At 40.2% G+C, this 15522-nt stretch overlaps 1 protein-coding gene across 1 annotated transcript in view; it reads right to left on the bottom strand.

The window, feature by feature from the left end:
• Positions 1–330: 330 nt before the first annotated feature.
• PRDM2 (PR/SET domain 2) overlaps positions 331–15522 on the bottom strand; it is a 45506-nt gene continuing 30314 nt past the window's right edge. The window contains 4 exon segments of the mRNA XM_066334307.1: positions 331–1642; positions 3623–4838; positions 4841–7990; positions 8717–8827. Coding sequence (XP_066190404.1) covers positions 1630–1642; positions 3623–4838; positions 4841–7990; positions 8717–8827 — 4490 coding nt within the window. The 3' untranslated portion in view covers positions 331–1629.

The following is a 15522-nucleotide window of genomic DNA, read 5'->3' on the forward strand; positions in this document are numbered from 1 at the left end:
GGGGACACAACTGAAGGATGCAAGCACATTTTAACAACTCCTAAATGTCCATTGCTGCATTTTCCCTGGCACACCACCAGCTTTCCACACAAAAGGCAAGTTTCCCCCAAGTTTTTAAAAAGTTTTACTTTATTGGTTTGAGGAAATGTGTCACGACAGTTCCATCTAGCTGGTCATTAAGTCCTTGCACCACCAGGGACCCGCAGCTATGACTGGAACTCCCAGCACAGGACGGATGGCACGTGGAGGAGGAAATTCCCTCTTCAATTTCTTACCTGCATTTACAGCTCTCCAGCAAGGCTACAGCGTTCAAAAGCAAGGACAACCCCGTTTTTATGTCAAATTGCAATTTTTAATATTTTCATTAGAATAGTCTTTATATCACTCTCCAATAGAAGAAACAATATAACTAACAGCAAACTTTAGTACAGGAACATGCTCCAAGATCAACAACCCAAAATGAAAACAAAATGAAATTAATGTAAAATGTAAATCACATATAGTACAATTGAAGTGTCCAAAACAATTTAAATAATTTTAAATATTTTATTTTTTTTAAACTTGCTACAAATGCTTTATACAATATTTCAACATAAAGTCCCCATAACAGAAATGTAACAAAATGGGAATGATAGTGAAAGTGAAAGTTAAAGTGGCACAAAATCACCAAACAAGTATTAAACTACAAATTTTAAAGAGGTAGATTACTTTTTAAGAACAAAAAATAAAAAGGGTGTCTGCATAAAGAAACTAGTCACTTTCCATCCATTCTGTCATTAATTGTGAAAGCTCTATGAACACGTGACAAACAGTATTTCCATAAAAAGCTGTTATGAACAATAGACCAATTCATTGTCTTAAATTAGAGGTGTACAACCCTTTAGAATAATTATATATTTCATTTTCAAAATATGCAGGTCTGCAGCCCTGCTCTAGCCTTCCTATCCATAAAAAGATACACTGCATTTTTATATATATCTGGTGTTTAGAAATTCATCACTGCTATACAAAGTTTTACTTGCATGTGTAAGTAAGAACTTGGAAAATTCATAAAACATCCAAATCAGGCTTTTTTTCCATTGTGTACTGGACATCTAAGACTCAGAAAGTGAGGAGAAGGTGAGAAGGGAATTCTGCCTGCTAGGTTGGCCTCTACTGCCTCACTGAGACAAAAGGCTTTAAGAGACCTAATGCATGACAAAAATACTTGGGAGTGCAGCAATTGTTGGCCCTGAATCTACACTGATTTCTGGACAGGCTGAAGGAACCTGCTTTGCCAAGCACAGAAACTGAACTGTCCAACACCATCCGTGAAGGTATGGACAAAATCAAGAGAAAAAGATTTGGTTTGGTTAATCAAACTATTTCTTTTGAGGATTTCCTGTGGGGTTCCATTCCTATGAGGACCCTTCACTCTCATCTGAATCATCCTGCGTGTGTCAAGCACAAAGTAAGAAAATCTAGGCCTGACACTGAGCACGAGCAAGAAGCCTGCAGGCAATTTTATGGCTGTGACTCAGCTTCTGCGGGTTTCGCAAGCTTGGATTTCACATCCCTTGGCGTAGTGCTTATCCTAAGAGGAGCATGCAACAGCTCTACCATGGCATTAAAAGATATTTTGTTTTGTTTTTACAGGAGATTCCTAGAAAATAGAAATTAAAAAAACAAAACAAAACAAAAAACTGAAGATAAATGACAAAACAATTTGTGAACAAGTATGTTTACAGAGAAAAACTGAAAGGTGAAGAACAAACTTGCGGACAAATATACATAAAGCAAGTCTTGCAAAAATATTAAGATTTCCTGGGGAAAAAAAATCAAAACCCAACAGTGCCTACATAGAGTAGAATCAGAGTTAAACTGTGCTGATATTAGTGTATGAAGGCAGGAAAATTCTTCATACTATATAACTGATATAAAAAGAAGTTGACTACACAAAATAGATTTATGAAAGTTACTTCAGAGACAAAAATAATTCCCTAATGTAACTATTTGTTAAACCGAGAAAGACTCCAAAGCAGCCAAAGTAAATCAATGGTATTTGAGCCAGCCAAGGAAACCTTACCCCAGGTCAATTGTTATTTCCCCAAATACTACTAAACAATTCCCATATGCACCCGTTTCCAAGTACTTGGTTATTTTGCCTAAGGTCAAATGATTCATTTAGATGGAAAGATGTGGTGTTTTGGCTTCTTATTCTACTGATCTGTTCTGGCATCGTTTAAATACAGTTTCACACATAACTGAGAGAGCAGCTGATGAGAATTAGCATGAAGATGTTTATGTCCCCAAGGGAATAGGCCTGGTAGACATTTCTTATTCCTAAAAGGCATTTTTACACCATTAGTCTCCAAATTCCAATAACATTTTTCTCCTTCAACATATCCTAATTTGGGTATGGACTATTTAAAGTCAAATTCCCCTCTAGCACTTGGGAATAATTCTGCTATATTGAACCTTTACTTTATGCAGTATTTCCTCACTATTTGCACCTTGGAGATCTTCACTGTAAGACACATAAGCTGTGAACAGTTTGGATTTTGACAATGAACAGATCCTGCTCTACTTGTTCTGACAGAGGCTGCCAGTTCCTCCCCCTCCTCCTCTAGCAATGACTTTGACTAAAAAACCCTACCCTTGGCCCCAAATCTGGTGTTAATCACAGCCAGGCGCTGCAATTACCAACCCCAAAACAACTCTTAATTACCAGTGAGCTTTGTGAAAGTTCCTCAGCAAATCAGACGCCTGTTTCCAAGAAAAACAGGGCAGGAGCAAGGTAACAAAGGTTATAAACACTGTGCAAAATATACTATTGATTTGAGAGACTACATGAAGACGTAAATCGGGACTCAGGCACGTAGATTAAGATTTTTATTTATTTATTGAAGGATTACCCTTTCTTGTGATTAAAATGCTTCTTCTCAAAAAGAAATAGAACTTTAATTATAAAATTTTATAGCGAAACATAAAAGCATGATACTTCTAACAAATTTACATGTTCATGTAACTTTTCTTACATGTCTATTTCCCTTATATTAAGTATTTAATGATCTCAGTCTGTATGCACATACATTTTTGAAGTATTTGGTCATGGTTTGTTTCTTTTATATATATCTATATATATATATGCAGAGAATGCTTTTTATTACAAACCAAAGCAAGTTATTTTAGTAAGTAAAGAATGCAGTCATGTTTAACTTAGTGAACCGCCATAAATAAATCTAGAACGATTCTGGGGTACCTCAAATGTCAGATACCAAATACAAGGTCAGTGTCTCCAATAACATTGAGTTTAATGACATTAACTTTATTCGCACTCAGGTATTGACATTATTTTTCCAGAGTTTTCAATTCAGTTTATAATTAAAGACATTCTCTATACAAACCGTGTATTATTTCATGACATGACAAAATGCATCAAGTATGTACATCATACCTCAGCATCAGTAAGCTGCTCATCCATGTTTTAGGAAATGCAAGGGTTTGTGTTGGGTTTTTTTTATTTAAGCATGAGAAACTCAAAAAAAAAAAAAAAAGGAAGAAAAAAAAAAAACCCAAGAAAATTGGCAAAACAGCAAGCAACATGTTCCTGGGTTGTTTCAACTTCAAATCAAATGCTTACCTGAAGTCTTTAAGTTCTTGCTTTGTACTGCTTTCATCTCTTTTGTTTTCTGCTGCCTCTGCATTTGCTGCCTGCTGCAGGCTCCGTGTGATTGGTCCTCCAATCCTCTCTCTAGATTTTACACTGAACCTGTCTGCCTTTTTCTTACTCGCCACAGCCGATTTACTTGGCAAAACAGCTTTATTATTCCTTTGTATTCTGACGTGCAATTTCCGGGACGCTTTGCTGGAGATTCCAGAGGAATTGTTTTTAGAAACCACCTTAGTTTTTTTCCCATCAACATGGGACATTTTAGACACTCTTACAGGACTAGAGTTCCTCAACGATGAAGATGAATTTGGCTTTTTAGATCGCATGGAAGGTACAAATTTAACATTTTGTTTGGACTTGAAGGAGGCAGAGGGGAGCTGGAGCTGTGCAGGTCCTGAGGTTCGTGCTCTTGTTTTGCCCAGGTGAGGCTGAGTGCTCTGCATTTTGATTTCTGCATCTGCTGTCCGCCTGCGCTGGTTGCTGCCTTTGTCACTGTTTGCAGGTGAAGAAGCTGCACTTTTTTTGGAAGAATTCTTTTTGGAGGAGGGAGAGATGGGTTTTTTGGGGCAGCTGTATGATGCATGTTTGTTCAAACTCCCAATGTAAGTGAACTCTCTGTTACAGTAGGGGCAGATGTGAGAGTCCGTCTCAGATGGGTTATTTTTCAGTTCTGCCTTCTGCTGGGCAGATTTCTTTTTTTGCAGGATAGCTTTCTGGACAAGCTGGTTTTTCTTTTTCAATGCACTAATTTTTAGTTTATTGGAGGACATTTTGCTAATCTCAACATTGAAATTGAGTCTCTTAGGCTGACCCATTCGTCTGAAGGCGTTCTTCCCAGGCCCAGCAATAACCACCACGCCATTCTTAGGCTGCACTGTCTGTTTGAGGGGTACTGGGTTTTTTTTAGGCGTGTATCTCTTTTTATCACTAGCAGACGCACAGGCCAGTATGTGTTTGTGTAACTCAGGCATGTTATCAACACTTTTTCCACATTTTGTGCATCGAATGGCAGTAGTAAAAGTCTGTGGGATATTGTGGGTTGTGAAGTTTGTTGCAGTAACTCCAATACCCATAGGATTACGATGGTGATACTGGAACGGAGGTGGTTTAAAGCTTGGGTAGTGTTGATTGAGGCCCATACGAACATCTGGATCTTTAGATTTCACTCCAGAGGCCATTATTTTATAGTAGTATAAAGCTCTTCAGAAGAAATCATTTAGATCTCATCTTCCTCCTCTTTCGAAGGTTCCAAAGAATCTTCTGGCAGGCTCTGCATGTGCTCGGCATTCGCCTTACTGGGGTCAGTAAAATTCTGGGGTCTCAAAGTCCCACTTTCAAACTCATGATGTGTGCACTCTTTGTCTGGATGGAGATCCCGCTGATGCTGTTGCAAATTGCACAAAAAAGCAAATTCCTTTTTACACACTGAACAAACAAAGATATTCCCTACTCCATGAAGCAGAAAGCGATGTTCCGACAAGTCTGTTTTATCCCTAAAAAGCTGTACACAGAATTCACATTTGAAGGGCCATTCTTCAGCATGAATGGATAAATGCTTCGTTAGGTCTTTAATGGAAAGAAAAGGTGATTCACAGACATTGCACACAAAGCTCTTGTTGAACGTTTCCTGCACTACTCCTGATTCATTGGAAGTACGAGGATCTTCTCTTGCTTTCTGCTGCTCGCTTTCAGCTTCTTCCTGTTTGATTATTGGGAGAGAACTTTCAAGGTTATCAGCAGAGGAAACAACGGAAGAAACTACAGAAAGGGGAGGTGGAGATGGAGACGATGAGGAGGAAGAGGATGAGAAAGAGGAGGAAGAGGAGGAAGAAGACGAGGAAGACAGTGTAGGAGGGCCAGGTGAAGCAGCAGAAATAAGAGGTTCAACAGAAGGGACGGGGGATGGAGAGGGAGAAACTGTAGGTGAGAGAACTGGTAGTGGGGACTGGGTGGTAGTGTTGGAGAGCGGCGAGGGACAGGAGGAGGTGTTAGTGGCACTGGCAGAGACATCTGGGATGGGTAAGGGCATGGTTGGGAGCAGGGGGGGAGGTGAGGTGGCCACTGTCAGCACGGGCGGGCAGGGTGGCGGGGACGGGGGGTTGGTGGGCGTTAGCAGTGGAGGCAGCTGGCACACGGCAGGTGCAGCAGGCGCCTGTGGCACAGGGGAGGCGGCAGAGCTGAGGGGCTGAGCGTCGGTGGAAGGCGCCGCCGAGAGAGCGGGATCCACCTCGGGCTCTGCCTGAGGCTCCGGGGCCTGGCGGGGGCTGGCGGCACTGTCCGTGCCCAGGGCACTGTCTGGGGCTGCATCTGTCCCATTATACTCGTTCAGCAGAACCTTCTGCAACATGCAGGTGGTGGGTTTCTTCTTCTTAACACCGCTGCACGTCGGCTGGCCGCAGTTTTCTTTGTATTCCCGAATTTCAGCATCGCTGCAAGGCTTCTTATGCACACTTAGATCTAAAACGGATTCCCAGGGAACCTGAGTCTTGCTTTTGACATCAGACCTTTGCTTCATACCACTGGATAAATCCAGTGGCTGCTGGTTGCACACGCTGCCAAAAGTCGGAGCTGCTGTCCAGTCTTTCGATATTTTATATTCTTCAAAGCAAAGAGGGCTCAAAGTCTCTTTGTCCTCCCTTCCAGTCAAGCTCCAAGCAGGTGAGTTGCTGTGGCTTTCTAACTTTGGCATTTTTGAACTCCGAATATTGTCATTCCACACAGTTTTCCCCTCCCCTGATTTGACAAAGTCTCGAAGCACTGGACTGTGCTGCGGAGAACTGGGAGGAGAGCTGGTCCTTCTTTTAAATCTGCTGGATACTGGAGGCAAAATAGGCGATGACGTAACAGAAGGTCCTATTTTAGGGATTTCACTTGATGGAGTTATCTTCTTATCGTCCTGTGTCTGAAGAAGCTGCTTTAATTTTGATGACAAATAAACCCCTTTTTCTTTATGGAAAGGTAAGCTTTCTGTTGAAATGCTAAGAGGAAGATTTAAAGAACTAGTAGGAGTTATAGGTTCTGGGTCTATTTCGGTTTTTATTTTTGGTACAAGAGGAGGGCTGGCAGTTCTTCTCTTTTTGGATTCACTGCTCCCACTGCTAGAGGGTTCCTTAGGAGGTTCATTCACAAGTGTTTGTGTAACCTTTAAATTTGAGGAAATTTCCACTGTGACCGGACTGATTATACAATTCAATCCATACAGGTCTGCGGAGTTGGACTCCATCTGAATCACGTCACAATTGCTAGTGCTGCTGTTGGACTGAATTTTACCATCAATGTAGTAATTTAAATTTTCAGAGATATTGCTGGATATATCCATAAGATAGACATCATCTCCTTCACCTTCCTCTTCTATTTCTGTGCTTGCTACATACACACTCTGGACTGCTGGGGCTGGCTCTGTCGGGAGAGGAGGCTCTTCAGTATAAAACCCTTTTCTTCTGACACCTTTGGGAATGAGATGGCGCTCGTGAACCCTCCGCTGATGCCTCCTCATGTTGGTGTGAGTACCAAAAACCTTTTTGCAGTATTTGCACGGATGCAATTCTTTGGGCTCTTTATTTTCCTCAGCAAACCCGGAGTTTGACATTTCCTGGGAAACTTTCTCAGAATCCAAGACAACAGAGTCTTGCACAAGACTGGAAACATTCAGGTCATCTTTAAGACCATCATCCACAATCACTTGGTTATCGGCAACATTATCCAAGTGCTGTGAGGAGGTCAGTGTCAGGAATGGTTTCCGTTTGGGCCCGGCCTCGTGGCGTCGCTCGTGCCTCCGCCTGTTGATCTGAGTGCCGAAGGCTTTCCCGCAGTACCGGCACTTGAACGCGTGGCTCAGGGTGGAGATGTGGATGTGCATGTGGCGCTCGAGTCCTTGCTTCGTTGTGAATTTCCTCTCACAGTGCTGGCAGGGAAACATGAACGTTTCCTGTACATCACCGTTGGATTCCCCCTGTGCTTTTGGAATTTTCACCACAAGCTTTTTCTTTGGAGAGTTTTCTGGAGATTCCTCTGATGTACTCTTTGTTCTTTCCATGGAGTCCAACTTTTCTTCACAAATCAAAGGCATTTCAGCATTTTCTTTAGGCATATTGGTGTCTTCTATCTCCTCTTCGTCTTCCTCATCTTCATCCTCCTCTTCGTCATCATCTAAATCATCTGATGCACAGTTTATTGCTTCTCCTTGTTTGTCTTCAGTTACCACTTGTGGATCATTGGTCGGACTGGGGATCATCAGCTTTGGAAGTACATCTTGATTTACCATTTCCTGAATCACAGCTGTTTGTTCCAGAGACAGCACAGCAGAAACAGAAGGCGTTTCATCTTCCTCTTTATGACCTGGAACACAAGAATGTAATACAGAAATGCATGAGATATTTTTACCAAACACTTCAGGATATGCTACACCTTTCTTCTCCTTTTTCTTCTAGCACAACATATCCAACATTTCTGACCCAATGCAATACCACCACTTCTCATTTATTTACTCCTGTGGATGGATGTTTTCACCTCTGCATGAAAGTTCTACCTATCTGTTGTCAGGTATACCCACTGCTGAAGAAAATGAGGCCAGGATGGATGGGGCTCTGAGCAATCTTGTCTAGTGAAAGCTGTCCCAGCCCATGGTGGGGGACTGGAAGAAGATAAGCTTTAAGGTCCCTTCCAACCCAAAATGTTCTGTGATTCTGTGATGATTCTGGGAAAACACCTTTGCTGCTAATCCCCACAGTGTTGCTTAAGTGGGTACGTTAAAGAGCAATAAATAATAACCATATAACTAAGCTCCAAAGACGCGAGAGTAAGGACTTTGTTCTGCTAGTATCTTCTAAGGAGTTTGGGTTTACGTCTAAATTTTGCAGCACATTAGTTTTTCCTGTCGTCAGAGTTGTACATTCAATGACAGGCTTCTAAAAGCCAAGTTCCTAACTAGTAAAACAATTGGGGTAAACACTACAAACATATTCACTTTGCTACTGTAAGATAACCTGCTAATGTACTAAACATGACAATCCTTTGATTCAAAAAGGTTAACAGAAAGAAAAAATAAGACACTTGAGAACTCACCCTCCTTAGAATCCCTCATATCTGCAGAAGTAGAATCCAAATCAGTCTTTTTCTGTTTTGTATCTGCTGCCTTCTTTCCCTTGTTTTTACCTTCCTGAGTCTTCTTCTTTCCTGGGGAGAAAAAAGCATTTATTATTCCTGCTCAACAATTTTTACTTGTCATATATGAATGGCAGATTTCAACCCTTTTGGTTTGTTTTGTTTGGAGTATAACAAACTCCTGTAGAGACCCTGCTTTCCTGAGGAAAACAAATGACTGATTAGGAGAACAGACAGCATTCAGGTAAAAACCTCCAGACACTGGAATAGTTTCCTCACTTCCTAAGCAAGAACAAACTACCCGTTCAGGGTTAAGCAGCTCACATCACACAGTTACCCAATGCCTTAATATGGCCACTAAATTCCTATAGTTTATGGAAGACAGAAAATCTCCAGAAGTATACGGAAAATAGAAAATCTCCTCATATGCTATTAATCTTTAATGTTAATTGGAAGACCTTACAAAGCAGAAAGCCACAGAGGTTTATTCTAGTTGTATAAACATTCTGAATGATGAGGAGAGTTACGATAAAAGCAATGAATAACATCATAAGAAGATTGAAAGCACCATGAGCTTGACCAATATGGCAAAGGCCATGACCAAATGAGACAAAAGTGGGTAACAGCAAACGATGAAGGTACTTCGCTGGGTCCTGACACAAACACCACTTTCAAATTATCACTTTCTGTAAGCAAAATGAAGCAGCATGAATTAGTTGCAGAGGATGATGAACACAAAGACCTGACCAGTTCTGTAAGATGTAAACACACTGAAAACTTCATTTTCCACTGCACTACGAAGTACTGCTAATTTTTGCCATTAATCTTATAGATTCAGGCCTGTAACATACAGAAATCACAGTAATGAGTGTGGAATAACAAATGAAAGTTTATGGGTTTCTGATTCACTTCACTGCAGACTGTACTCTCCACACAGAATACAGAAAACACCACTGAAATCCACTGTTCTAAACACAACTCTTGGGAAGAACTGTCCAGAAGCAGCAATCCAAACTCCTCCTTTGCGCCCTTTAACACACAAAATGCTACTTCATAACACACTGCCCATTCCCTCTGATCAGAAATGTCCATTGCAGCCCTAAATCCACTTCCTAGTTAGAAGCACATTCTTCCATGTCTTAGTCCTGTCAACAAATTCCTTCTTTTTTTCCCCTTGAAAATATTTTTCACATCCTGAGCCAAGAAACTGAAATGTCTATTAAAAAAATGTTCCTCTGTTCAAACTGAGAAGTTCCAAGTACACACACTCCCCCAAGAGAACCGCTCAGACAGCCTGAGCTTTAAAAGGAAACACTTGTTTTGATTTGAACATTCTAGCTAAATAATTATCTATATTTCCTCTCAAGGAGCTCAGATTTCAAATTCCATTTCAGTTTTATGTATATAATAAACCTTTTATAATATCTCATCTAATTTAACAGATTTTAGTCTTATAACCTGGCAATAGTCACTCAGACTGAATTTTTGTCACATTTGGAAAAGACATGCACATCCTTCTCAATGTGAACTCTCAATTTTCTCTGAATATCCTCAATTATTGTAATGATGCCCTGTCTAACCTGCCATAAAAGACTGATACCGGATTGTTTGAACAATGCAACATTCAATTTTGCATTTATTACCAAACACCTGCAACGTCACAAGATTTAGCACATATTTGGGTGTTCACACAGGCATAAGGAAGTTTAAGCACATCTTTCTTTACCTGACAGGCTACTGAATGTCCAATTTGAACACCATTTTTTTCTTATCAGCACCTCTAATGTTCATAATTACAACCAACACTACCAAGATCTGAGTAAGAAGGATATTAAAGAAGCTTCCAGAAGTATCCCCCAAGTCACTTGATATTGCTCTGATAATGTACAGTAACACAATCTAACAGTTCCACTTCTAGGGAAAAGGTGGAAATGTAAGATTTCAAGACATTCCTAGGAATCAAACATGCACCACAATACACCTTATGAGTGACAAAACAAATCACACCTAATTCCCACAACCATAAGAACTCTCTGCCTTTTTGCAGACCACTTACCATCTGAAGACCACTATCAGTATCTTGACCTAAAACCAAGAAAGTTCTTGATTTATCTCTCTCAACAGGTGAGACTGGAAACAAGAATGAAAAGGTTGGTGCACAGGCCCCTCTCACCTGCCAAACATGGCCCATGCTCAGAGACACCTTTTCCCCCACAGTGCAGTGTCCAATGGATTGCAGATGAAGTCACAGGGGAATTCTGCATCTAACTCTACAGCAGCCCTGAATTTCAGCGTAACAACAGGTTATTGTCAAAGTCTTCAAACCAAGACCAAATTAATTCTTTTTCTAGCAATATCAGCAATATACTGTGCTCTTTCAAGGGTGAGGTAAAGTATGAAAAGGTACCAAAACAAATCACAAGTGCTAAAGCATGCAGATATGTTTCAAAGTGTCATCCAGGGAAAGAATATAAAATTTATAGTACCTCAAATCCAATTATAATCTAAGAAATCACTACGATAGCCGGATTTTCACACAAAATCAAGGTACTTATGTCACATACCTTATGCTACTGATGGAAAGCAGATCATTTGCAAGTTCTCTTGCCAGTCCTAAAAAGAGATGCAACTTGCTCATGACGTAACCTGCTCCATGATACAGCTGGAGATGTCTCAAGTTCTTGGCCCCTAAGCACCGATGCATTTGAAGAGAGGATTCTGACTTGCCCTTTCTCTGAACAGTGCACAAACTTTTGTGCAAGGACAACATTTCAGATGTGTCAGATCAATTTCTGACACGTATCAAAGAGACACCAAACCACTGCAGATGAGCTCCTTTACCAGCTTTAGTTTGTTCATCTTCTAGGTGGCAGCTTTCTTTGAGAAGGTTCAAAGAATTCACTGTACTCGAACATGACAGTGACTGTCCCAGATGCACAATTTCATGGTCCTGACCATTCAACAGCACGTGACCAGGAAGAGAATTTAGGAACAGACTAATAGGTGATACTTCAGTGATATGCTCTCCCAGCTTCCATATATTTGGAGTTTAGGAACTTTTGAAGGCATTTAACAGCTGTTTGATAGACTTTCTCCCCTGAGTTCCTAAAGTGCTTTTAAAATCCATATAAACCTGAAAGATTTGCATATTTTTCTTCCTGCAGATTCCCAACAAAAACGCAATCATCTACTGATATAAAGAGTATCAATGAGTAGCCCAAAGCCTGTCCCTTTGCTTTCCTATTGTTTCAGAGGTCAGGAATGAGCAGAAGCCTGCAAGAGGGGGGAGATGCCTCTGAACACAGAAGCTGGTGGAAGCCTGAGTATAAGTACACACGTGCACTTACCATCAGGTTCCTGAAGGGTCCTACATGGCTGCTACGGCCAGCTGGATCCTCCACTTGGTCTAAACAAGAAAGATACAGGAATGAAACACAGGGAAAGTGAAATGGAAACAATGACAAAAGAATAAATGAAGGGCAGAACTTAATATATGTGTATGTGCTTTAGAAGAATTGTAAAAGAAAGATGCAAAGGAAAATGAATGAAATAAACAGATGGAAAGTAGGAACTTGACTGTAGTGATGAAGATCAAAAGAGGAATTCACCAATTTGCAATTTTGTCTTGCAACTTTCAGTAGTGTTCCTTTTTCTCTCCTCTCCACTTCTGCTCTAAGATAGCTCAGCCTTCACACCTTTACAGTCCCTTTGTAACACTGAACAGGCACAGGAGAACTCATGCTACTGCAGTGTCCAGATCATCAGTACTCCCACTAATTTTGGAAATGTCCAGGTAACAACAGAGTAACAGTGTAAGAGAGACATAATCTTTCTTTGACCACACTTCATTTTATTGATAAAACCAATAGAAGAACCTACAGTTAGTTGTGCTCAGACTTTTGTTGTCAACCAAAGTACTAATGGGACTACTAAACCACTGAGTTATTTCTGGTGGGATGGAATAAGCATACTTAGAAGCTGGGAGGGAAGATGCTTAACACAGTCTTTCCATACACTTGGAGCTGAACTCTATAATTAAATATTGCTCAACCGTACAAGATGCCATTGTCTTTAATAACCTTTAACTGCAGCACCAAACATGTCCACAGTTAAGATCATCAAGTGAGAAGGACACTCACACCTGAGCTCAAACACTGCTTCAGTCTCTTACAGAAATATAGAACGTGGATATTTGCCTCCCCATAAATCTTGGGATAATAAGGGAGAAGAGTAATTGGTATGAGCTGAAATTACTGTTACTCCTTTGAGATCTGTAGCCAACAACTAACTGCAGCCCAGTAACTCACTTAATGAGTGCTCTGCCAAAAAGTACCACAGAAACCTGCCCAAGCCTCAAGTGCCCTGGAAAACAGTGGAGAAGCTCCCTCAGAGACCCCCTGAAAAAGTAGGGCACAGACAAGGGCAGCACATGGCAAGGCTGTGGCTGAAGGGGAAAGACAAGCTGGCACATTACACTGACAGTGCCACACAGTTTCATGCTGCAAATCACACTGTAATCACATAAACTCACTAGCTAGCCCTTTGGGACTGGTTGAGATGAAAATCTACATCAATCCCATGCAATAGCTGCTACTATTCTATAAAACAACTTCTAATTATTTTCTCCTATTAAAGAAAAAAATCAGTACTTTGGCATTATATATAACGGAATAAAGATTAAGTGAATATTCAAGCTAAAACCTTATTTTGGAAAATTATGCAGAAAACAACTGCACAATCATTTCCATATTCTTCTGATTAATGAATCTTAACATACTGATACAAGTTGAATTTTAATTTGAGGAACAGCTTGCTGTGCACCCAGAATTCATCTGTTCCTCTATCCAGAATGCTGGTTGATGTCATGTTTTTCAAAATAAATTCCTTAAGCCTTCAGCCATCAGTAAAAATCTGAGTAGTTGTTTGTTCTGCAGACAGACTAGAACTCATGAATGCCTTTTTCACACACAGAATGCGATATCCAAAAGAACAGCATAAATTGCTTCAAAAAATTAAATCCAAGTTGTGTTGGCTGGAGGAGCATGACAAAATGCAGAAAAATTGCAGTGACTTCTTAGAATCTTGTCCAACTGTGAATGGCACAGCACAGGAGTGTTAACGACCTTACATATTGAATAAGTTGAACTGATTAATTAGTAAGGTAACTAGGCACCAAAAACACTGTTTAATTCAAAATGCTCATTATTAAGATGTGAATACTAAGGCTGTTCTTTTAATTTGTTCCTCTGTTTGCATTTAAGAGTCTTTGTTTTGCTTTTGGGGTTTTTTTTTCTTAGTTTTTACATTATTCACTAAATCTTTCATTGTCTACCAGCACCTGCTCACACAGCAAAGCCAAATTAAAAAAACAAAGCACACACACCTGGCTAAATAAAGGGCAACATAGCTGTGTGTTCAGGGCTGCTCTGAGCCACTGAGACAGGCAAGAACTCCCAACATTTAGGGAAAGCTGGTAAGCACAACATGCCTGATATATATGCACACACACGCGCGCACACACACACACACACACACACACACATATATATATATTTTAAATGAATGTATGAGGATTATTCATATAATCAGGGGATTACAGAAATTTGCCAGAAACACGACCTCAAACCCACAAAGTTATGCAAATATTTTGTTCCCATATCTAAGCCAAGAGCCACATTTCAGAGGAGACAAGACAGAGTCACTGCTGCTCATCCAGCACAACAGCCTTACAGCTCCAGCACCTGGCTCAGTGTCTCACTCACGGCATCCACCAGCTCACAGACTGTGCCAATTTAACCTTTTTCAAATTGCTGTCCCAAGTTTTAAGTGATCTAGGATAGCTGAAATTCAAAATGTCCCATTGTAAATTACTGGAAAAAAGGGAAGCAAGGTTAAAAATAGTAAAAAACCTTAATATTAGGCTAAGAATAAAAGGATTGCAACCTTGAAAGAAAAAAAGCCTCAACAATTCTGCCTTATTTAAACAAACATTGCTTAAATGTTATAACACTGACTTCCAATATTTCTTCCACAATATTACTGTTAATACAACAATATATCAAAGTTCCTTTTAAGTACTTGCATTTAAGCACTGCTTTGAAAGGTTTCCAGCAAGCTTAGCTGAGGAACTCCAAGAAGTTCTGAACAGAAACACTCATTACCTGGAGAGGGAATAACTTTGGAATCCTAAAGCTCCCAACTTAAAATGAAACAACACATGTAACCACTGCCTACCAAGAGTTCTGGAGAAAAACATCCTTGTACTGGCAACAAAACAGGCTACAAAACACAGACACAGGCTTCTGAGCCCCCAGCTCAGAAATTCCAATGCTGCCACAGAACACCTTTGGTGATAATTTTTTTTCCCCCTACAAGCCAGAAAAAACTTGTAATTTTTATTTCTTTGTCAGTGTAAGATAGATACACTGTACTAGGAGCACTTTCCACTTTGGCTACAGATCATCCCAAGCAGTGGTGTGCACGTACACATGAAAAACTCCATTTTCAGTACTGTATCTTTCTAAAACTGAAAATTTCAGACACAAAGTCAGCACACTTTTAATCATATTCCAGCAAGTCTAAAGGTGAAATTCAAGCCACAGATAGATTTTTGAAACAAGCACCTCATTAAAAGGGATGTCAATTAAATGTGAATGGCTCCACACACAGTATCATTAAGAGGCCCATTTCAACAGTGCTGTCAGGTAGGCATGAAAACCTGCAGGAAAAGGCAAAATGTAAATGCTTTTATTACCCTGTTTTATTCA

The sequence above is a fragment of the Sylvia atricapilla genome, chromosome 22 (genome assembly GCF_009819655.1).
Source record: "Sylvia atricapilla isolate bSylAtr1 chromosome 22, bSylAtr1.pri, whole genome shotgun sequence".
Taxonomy (NCBI): domain Eukaryota; kingdom Metazoa; phylum Chordata; class Aves; order Passeriformes; family Sylviidae; genus Sylvia; species Sylvia atricapilla.